Genomic DNA, 8,175 nt, shown 5'->3' with positions numbered 1-8,175 from the left:
ATGCAACTCAAGAGAAGTCTAGTATAGTGTAAAAATTCTAAGTCCACACTTATTCTGGCTAATACCATACTGATCTTCACTTATAAGTGAAGTATAAGTGAAATACTCACTGATATTTGGCTAATCTTCACTTATAAGTGAAGTATTAACAAAATCTGTTCCTCACTTATACTTATTTTGACTTATAGTACACTTATAAGTAAATTTCAAAACTTATAGGTGACTTATAAGTGGCTTATAAGTGAAGTATAAAACACTTATAAGTTTCTATTGGTTTTTTCTGTAAGGGAAAATAAAATGTTTTCCCTACCTAACTACCCTATTTTTTTCTCGGGTTGGAATAGGAAACACACTATTTATTTATCTTGGCCTCATACATTTTCAAAGTACTTTATCATGAGCTAAACGTGTTTCCAATAATCCTCCAAAAGAGATTTCAGTCTATCTTTACAGCAATTGTCTGTCTTAACATGATCCATTGTGGAATAACGATCCCGATGTATTTGCATAGTATTTAATTAAAATATAAGTTTATGTGGTAACTGAACATCATACAGATTCAAATTACAGTATCATGAGCTCATAAACATGTATAAATGCTAATTATCAAAATCCTGTGTCTCAAATTTCAAAAGTCATAAATTAAACTAAACTTCCCGAAGTATTTTTTGTAAAGTAGGTCAAAGGTCAAGTGGATTGTAATGCTGGTATTTTTCATATTGTGTTACGACAAACAGTGCACATGCTAAATGGCATAGGAATACCTCTTAAATGTCAAAAATATGCTGTAAATCAGCCCTATGAACTACATTGTATATTGAAAAGTAGGTCAAAGGTCAAGGTCAAGAGGTCAGTAACCATGGTAATTTACAAAAACCATAGTGCCAAAAAAAAAAAAATTTATTCCCTCATGCTTTTTATATGTCAAGTCATGAGATTTAAATACACAGGATGTTACACAACAGTATTGACCTGATTATATACAAAGTAATTTAGTAATAAGGTTATTTAAATGATGATTTTATTGAATAACTAGTATAAATAAAATATTAGCATATGAGGTTGACAACATCTTATTCTTTAATTTGTTGGGTTAAAGGCTGGATTAAGGGAGGAAAAATCTCCATGTGTCCTGTAAAATCCTTCAATTTCGTCTGTGTCTGCCGATAAGTTGGCAATATTGCTTGCTAAAGTGCTAGAATCTGTCAAGGTTTTTGTCCTGCTATAATAATAAGCCCATCGTTCACTCGACCATCCGACATCCTTGGGAGATGCCGCAGTGCCTGAAATCGCCATGGTTACCACAAAACCGCCCCGTAGACTGTGTGGGGTTTCTCCTTCATAGATACCCAAAGATACCAGGTAATACCTTAGTCGTTCATTAATCGCTGAACATCCCAGCTGTTGATCCAGTACTCGTCCTGATACGGGCCTAAAGAGATATCCTAGACTCAGATCCACCTTATTTTGTTTTGACCAGGCATAGTAATTCTCTAGCCCTACAACAGGACAGATTGACTTATCTTGAGATCTTTTAACGACAAAAGTGTCTGACTTTCCATCTCCACGTAACGTCTTACCGTAGGTGTGGTTGAAAACAAAACTGGAGTTATCTTGTAATTTTTTAACTTCCTGCGACAAAATATTGCAAACATCGCTGATTCTATCTCCCGCAAAGTACTGGATCTTGAATATCGCTTGATCTCTGATTAAGACGAACTTTTCCCTTAAAGAAAGGTCACCGTTCACGGTAGCTCAGTCGGTAGAGCGCTCGCTCCGTGATCGGGAGGTCGTGAGTTCGAATCTCGGCCGCGACAGACCTAAGTCGATAAAAAATAGGTAACAACTGTTCCTTCGCCATGCGCTCGGCACTTTGAAGTGAAAGTTGCGGGTCCTTCGGATGAGACCTTAAAAACCGAGGCCCCGTGTCACGGCAGGCGTTGGCACGATAAAGATCCCTCACTGCTCAATGGCCCTGAGTGCCGAGTAAAGGTCAAAATTTGAAGCCCTTCACCGGTATAATGTGACGTCTCTATATGAGTGAAAAATTCTCGAATGGGACGTAAAACAACATACAATCAATCATAAAGAAAGGTCAGGGTGAGCAAATTCTCTTTCAATAAACAATGTCAATTTCTTTATCTTTCCTAAAAATATTGGTTTTGCTTGTTTAGATAACACATGGGACTTTGCCTGTTCTTCTTTACAAAGTTTTACATAGTTTTCCACTTCAGGGGACAAGCAGGGATTTCCAGACTTAGTATGAACATCCCATGATCGAGTTCCTCCATGAATATACAAGATTTCAGATATCTGTTGCATCATATTATGAATAGTTCCTGCCGCGAGCCTAGTAGGACATGCGCATTCAAATAAACCTAATTTACCCAAGTGTCGACACGAGATTTCGTGTACCTGCGTCTTCAGTCTATCACTCCATACCATAAATCTGCATACGTCGTGTGGCGTCATACTTGTTAAGTCCGGAGAGTGCGGTAACTGCGGTAAGAAAAGTCGCATCCTTTTCTCCAAGCTTTTCATCTTCTTTGTAGCTTTCTTATTATCTTCATTCTTTTCAAGCTGGCTCAACCTTTCGTCAATAGCAGGAAGGTCAACTTCATTATTTTCCACCTACAAGATAAGAGTCCGTAATTTTATTATAATTTCAGCTAAAGTCCACTATACATGCTCTAAGTTCCCATTTCTGTCCCATTTTATCGGAAATAAACCCTTTCTTTGATAGGATAAGCAATACAGATTTATCACCTTGTTTACCTAACATGAAAAATTTTATACAGTGAGCACTTAAAAGCGGCCACCAAATTGGTCGCAGGTATATTATTGGCACAATAATTGTGCACTGTGTTACTTTTTGTTCTTTAAGGAGACACAGTACAGGGAATACTAGGTGAACTGGAGGAAACACGTAGGGACGCTTCTCACTTGACAAATCTTGCGCAAATACATTAACACCCGCTGATTGCGGAGTAGAGTTTTTCGTAAAATGTTTCAGTGGTACTCCAGAGTTGGACATCATAACATTCGCATCCGTCGCCATCAAGTTCACCGTATGTGGTCCAAATATAGCATCAACACTCTGCCATGTTTTGGGACGTAACATGCAATCTGTGTAAGAAATAGTCCTAGAGGGAGCGTCTGCAACATTTTCTGCTGATGGCACATAGTGTAATCTTAGGTCGATATTCAATTTCCAAACTGTCTGGAATATATTTTTCATGATGTCAGCCAATTGTCGGTCACGAGACCTTTGATTTTCCCAAGCATGCAAGACTGCGGTGTTGTCAACATGAATGTCTAATCTGTGATCCTTGAGTTTTGGTGCCAAGGACTGAAGAGCAATGTCGACAGCTGATGCTTCTTTAAGATGAATCGATTCGATCATCCTCGCTTGACCAATAGTCTCCAAAAGATAGACCATTGTCTTGGCCTGACATTAGGGAAATCCCGTAGCGGAAAGAGGATGCGTCCGTTGACAGTGACATCTGAAGATGCTTTCCTTGTCTCCATGGCGCGAAGCCTTCTCAGTCGTCTAAAAACCTCCAATGTTCGATCTCTTGTCGCAGCTCACGAGAAATGGTTGTTTGTTTACTATTCTTCATACACCGTGATACCGCAAAATTTATCTCTCTTGTATATAATTTGGCACTTGGTATAACGATTGCCATGGATATACATTTTCCGGCAAATCGTTGAAGTGTTCTAACATCAACTTCATTTGTCTGCAAGATACCCTCTCGTATTCTGATGAATGCTTCCTTTTTATCCAATGGATGTAAGTAGACCTGTTTAGAAGAGTCAACTAGAAAAACCTAAGTATCGGACTACTGTAGATGGAATTAGCTGGCACTTTCTGATAGCCAGTGTACATCCTAAGGCTGTTAATTCGGTCACGATAAATTTAACCATTTATAACGGACAAACTTGTTCTTTAAGTTCTGATTGATCAATTTTGTCATATTTCTGACACACTGCGAGCCTGTTATCAATGTATTGGACCATATGAAGACCCTTCTCTCGAAGGTATTATGTGATCTTCATCCCAATCATTTGATATAAATAAGGAGAGGCTTTCCAGGCAAATGGTAGAGTCGTGTATTTGAAGACCCATCCCCCAAACTGAATTCCAAAGTACGTTTCTGATTCTCTGGTTAGCTTAATATGATCGTATCCCGATTTTTCATCGCAACACACCATGAAAGCATGTTTTCCAACATGTCTATGAACGTCTTTAAGAGTATCTAACGTAAAGGGTAAATCGTTTTACCACAAGTTCAAAAAACGCTCATCATGACATAGTCGTGGCTTATTTGGTTCCACTGTCAAAGGCATGATAATCTTAGGGAGACAGCTTGTTCCCACCCTTCCCCATAATCTCAACAAACCATTAACTAGTCTCTCACTTATTTCTTTTCTAATAAAATGAACAAAGTTTTTGCAATTCTTAGAATTTTGAAAATACTGTTTTGGTGGGAGTCTGTTATCATACGATTGCCCTTTGAAGTTTCCCTTGAACGAAGCAGGAAGGACCTAACATCAATGCCATTACTGACCCAATTTTGAATTGTAGTTGACATGTCGTCTGAATTTCTTTGAATTATACGCAACCATTCATCTTTGTGTTTGTGAATTTCACCCGAAACGAATCGATCAGGATTTCTTACAGAGAAATGCAGTAAGTCGCTATAGGAATCAATAAATACTTGTCCATCTGCATGGATTGTTGGTTTGGAACCGTATTCCCGCAGTGTTGTCCAGGTAGGATGCTCTCTCTTACGTAAAACAATTTCCTCTGGGTTAAATTCGTCACTTTTCTCACAGTCAGGAACGTAAATGTTAAATTCATGCAAACACGAGATATTTATTATTCTTAATAATCTAAATATTTCGGATTGAGCATCATCTACTAGGATAACATGGGAAAACATGATCCCAAACCATCAATCCACGTGAGAGTCCTCACTAGGGCTTCAGTGTCCCCGGATATCAGGTATTGGGATAACAAACACCGATAACACTCATTCCATGCCAATATTTAATCAATTCTATTTTTTTTTTTCAGATTGAAAAACACTACATGTTTTTAAGTCAATTAAAGACAAATAATCTAAAACATATCATATCATATCTAAAGAAATTACCGATAAATGTACAATTCAAATCTGAGAAACTGGTTCAACTTGACTAAAATCAGTTCTTTCACATTGTTAAAAAAGTCATTGAGAATTTATTTTTCCTCTTGCTGCTTTCATTTTTGCACATTCACGAATGTAATAGTCATTTGCCCCGCAGAAAAGGTAGCCAGTCCTTGGTTGCCTGTATGGAGCGCGCTGGTGTCGCCGATACCCATACTGGGTTCCCACTGCATGTGTACCAGGTACAAAATTGTATTGTAGTGGAATATACCCCATGTAGTTTGGTTGTCCGTATAGATTCAAAAGTGGAGATTGAGTTTTAGTGAAGTTATTATCACTGTTTCTGTAGATTTCGTTTCAGGTTTTATTTTGACAGCTTTTGACAATGCTTTACCTACGATATCTGAAGCCTTGCCCCCGAGAACACTCAAACAAATGTTTGGAACATCAATTTTATCTTGATTCAGATTAGCTTGTCGGGAAAGCTCATCAAACACGGAGGCCTCATCATGGCCCTTCCGCCGAGTTATTCTGGCGAGCTCATCCAAAGTAACAAGGAGAAGTGGGATACTAGGGTTACTTTGAAGTGCTAAACTCCTCACCTTTTCTTTTACATTTTCTATTTCTTTGTCTTCGTTTTTCTGACTTTTCTCAAGTTCTTGTAGCCTCTTCTCAACACTCGGGGTCGGCTTCACTTTCTTTGCAGGTGGCTCTTCCGGCTCACTGTCCTGTATACACAAAGTGTGGAAATAATTCATTATAATACCATCCGTTAATAAATTTATCTTTTTCTTAAAGCAGATATAGTTAAATAATAGATTCATGGAATTAGTAATTTGATTATTATATCCCATGGTGGTGATGCTAGCAATAATTACATTAATTATCAGTACAAGTTAACTGTATACCTTGTTCTCGGTGCTTAATTCTTGGCCAGCTGGTTGGCCGAACTCATTCGCCCTCAGAATTACTAGATGAAGAAGCGTCTTTAGGTTTTGTTCTGTCATCTCTTTACCAGCCATCTGCATGCACTCTTTTTCAGATTCTCCGGTCCGTTTCCTAAAGGCGCTATTCACTTCATCCTTTTCCATCTCCTCTAGCGGTGTGTTTATTTTATATCGTGCAAACTGTTTCACCGGCTGTTCCAGCCCTCTCATCTCTTTGATGACGGGGAACAAGTCTTTCCCCCGCAGAGAGTGTCTCCGCTTTAAGACGGTAGGAGAAGGCAACTAGTAATAAGAAAAAAAAATTACCATGATTACTAAATTTTACCTTGATACTAGACAGTTAAATCTTAAAGCCTGAACGTACATTTTTTTTCACTATACAAACTATGTAGAACGCATATACATTTGTAAACAGCTACCAAAACTGTGTTATATGTTGACTAAAACACGTTGTGCCTATGAATTTTTATAATTCGGCTTTTTCGCATCAATACTCAGATAGCCATAATTTATTAACAATATATTTATCTCTGCTCTTAACAACTCTCCTATACTTAAGATTTCATCTCAATAGCCATAGACAGCCCTCATTGGCTTTGAAATTTTTAAATCATTTAGTGGCAGGAAAATTTTAATTTACATTAAACAGCCCTTAGCAGCTTGACTTTACAAACTAGTACTAAATGTTATTAGCTTATAATCAGTCTTCAGCGGTTTTCAATTTCAAACATTAATATCAGCCCTCAGCGGCTTCTAAACTTTCATGCGTTGCAACACACCCTAGTGGTTTTATATAGCTTGCATTTTACTTCTGCTATCAGCGGCAGGAATAATTATGTACAGCCCTAAGGAACCATTTCTTTTGCCCTTAACAGGTCTTAATTTCATGCAATAACATCTGCCATCAGCGGCAGGAAAAATGTATAGCCCTCAGCGGCTTAAAATTTCATGCATTAACTTCTGCCCTCAGCGGCAGGAATTGCTAAATAGCCCTCAGCGGCTTTTGTTTATTTAAAATTAATATATTACCTATCCTTGTTTGTCTTTTCTTCTTAACACTTGCTGTACACTTCTTATCTGTTGCTCTGCGAATTGTCGAGTGATGGTGCTGCTTGTTATCAGCCGTTCTCAGTTGGGATCCATATTTAGACCTGTACTCAGCACTAACGGATTTTAAGAAGTGAGAGATCCTTTTCGTGCTTTCGTCCTTTTGGTGCCAGGACCTGCTTCGACAGGGGACGTCGATTAACTCGGTCCAAAGGACCGGTCTCCACGTCCCGCGGTTGGATTCGTACCCGCGATGTAGGGATCAACTCCTTACTTCACGACTCTAGAGCAAGCGCTCTAACTCAAGCATATGCTAATCTCCCATTTACTGGGATTTAGTCTCCAGTAAGCTCAGATGGTTTTTTTCTGCAAAGGATTTCAGACATCTCAACCTTAAATCAAATTGCGTTTCTTTGAAAACATTTAGAATATATTTGGAAGACCTAAGAAATCAGGGTGCCATTTAGGTCGGCGACCATATTGGAGGTATACCGCATGTCATTCAGCTAATTCAGTCGAGCAGAAAATTATGTAAATTTGGTGTGAACTACTGTGCTATCATTGCTTGTACGAACACCACGGGGAGGGACAAAGTGTCATTGTATCGATTACCTGCTATTATTAACAATCGGGTGGAGAAAACTTACGAATTATCGGAAAGACAAAAGAGAGTGTGGCTATCTCGAATAAGTAGAGCTGATGTTGCGCCGTCTTCATACCCCTATGTGCGAATTTCCTGTCATCGTTTCATTACAGGTATGTAAATTATTTTCTTCGTGTAAAATTCATGCTAAATATTGATTGATTGATTGTTATTTGTTATTTTGACGTCCCTCTCGATAATTTTTCACTCATATGGAGACGCCACCACTTGCCGGTGGAGGGCTACAAATTCTGACATATACTCGGTACTCAGGGCCATTGAGCAGTGAGGGATCTTTTTCGTTCCAGCACCTACTGCGTTACATTTGTACGGTCTCATCCGAAGGATTGGTCTCCACGTCCCGCAGTGGGATTCGAACCCGCGA

At 38.7% G+C, this 8,175-nt stretch overlaps 1 protein-coding gene across 1 annotated transcript; it reads right to left on the bottom strand.

Annotated features, from left to right (window-relative positions):
- Positions 1 to 1,080: 1,080 nt before the first annotated feature.
- On the bottom strand, positions 1,081 to 7,223 carry LOC133200311 (uncharacterized). The gene is made up of 6 exons (XM_061336130.1): positions 7,130 to 7,223; positions 6,062 to 6,382; positions 5,756 to 5,881; positions 4,722 to 4,862; positions 2,100 to 2,631; positions 1,081 to 1,742 (listed from the first exon to the last, which is right to left on the bottom strand). The coding sequence occupies exons 2-6, from the start codon at positions 6,308 to 6,310 to the stop codon at positions 1,081 to 1,083; spliced, it is 1,710 nt and encodes a 569-aa protein (XP_061192114.1). The 5' UTR covers positions 6,311 to 6,382; positions 7,130 to 7,223.
- Between the last annotated feature and the right edge of the window lie 952 nt (positions 7,224 to 8,175).

This window comes from Saccostrea echinata, unplaced genomic scaffold (assembly GCF_033153115.1).
Source record: "Saccostrea echinata isolate AGI-Se365-2 ecotype Australia unplaced genomic scaffold, CSIRO_AGI_Sech_v1 ptg000038l, whole genome shotgun sequence".
Lineage (NCBI taxonomy): Eukaryota > Metazoa > Mollusca > Bivalvia > Ostreida > Ostreidae > Saccostrea > Saccostrea echinata.
This window is presented reverse-complemented; position numbering and strand designations above follow the sequence as displayed.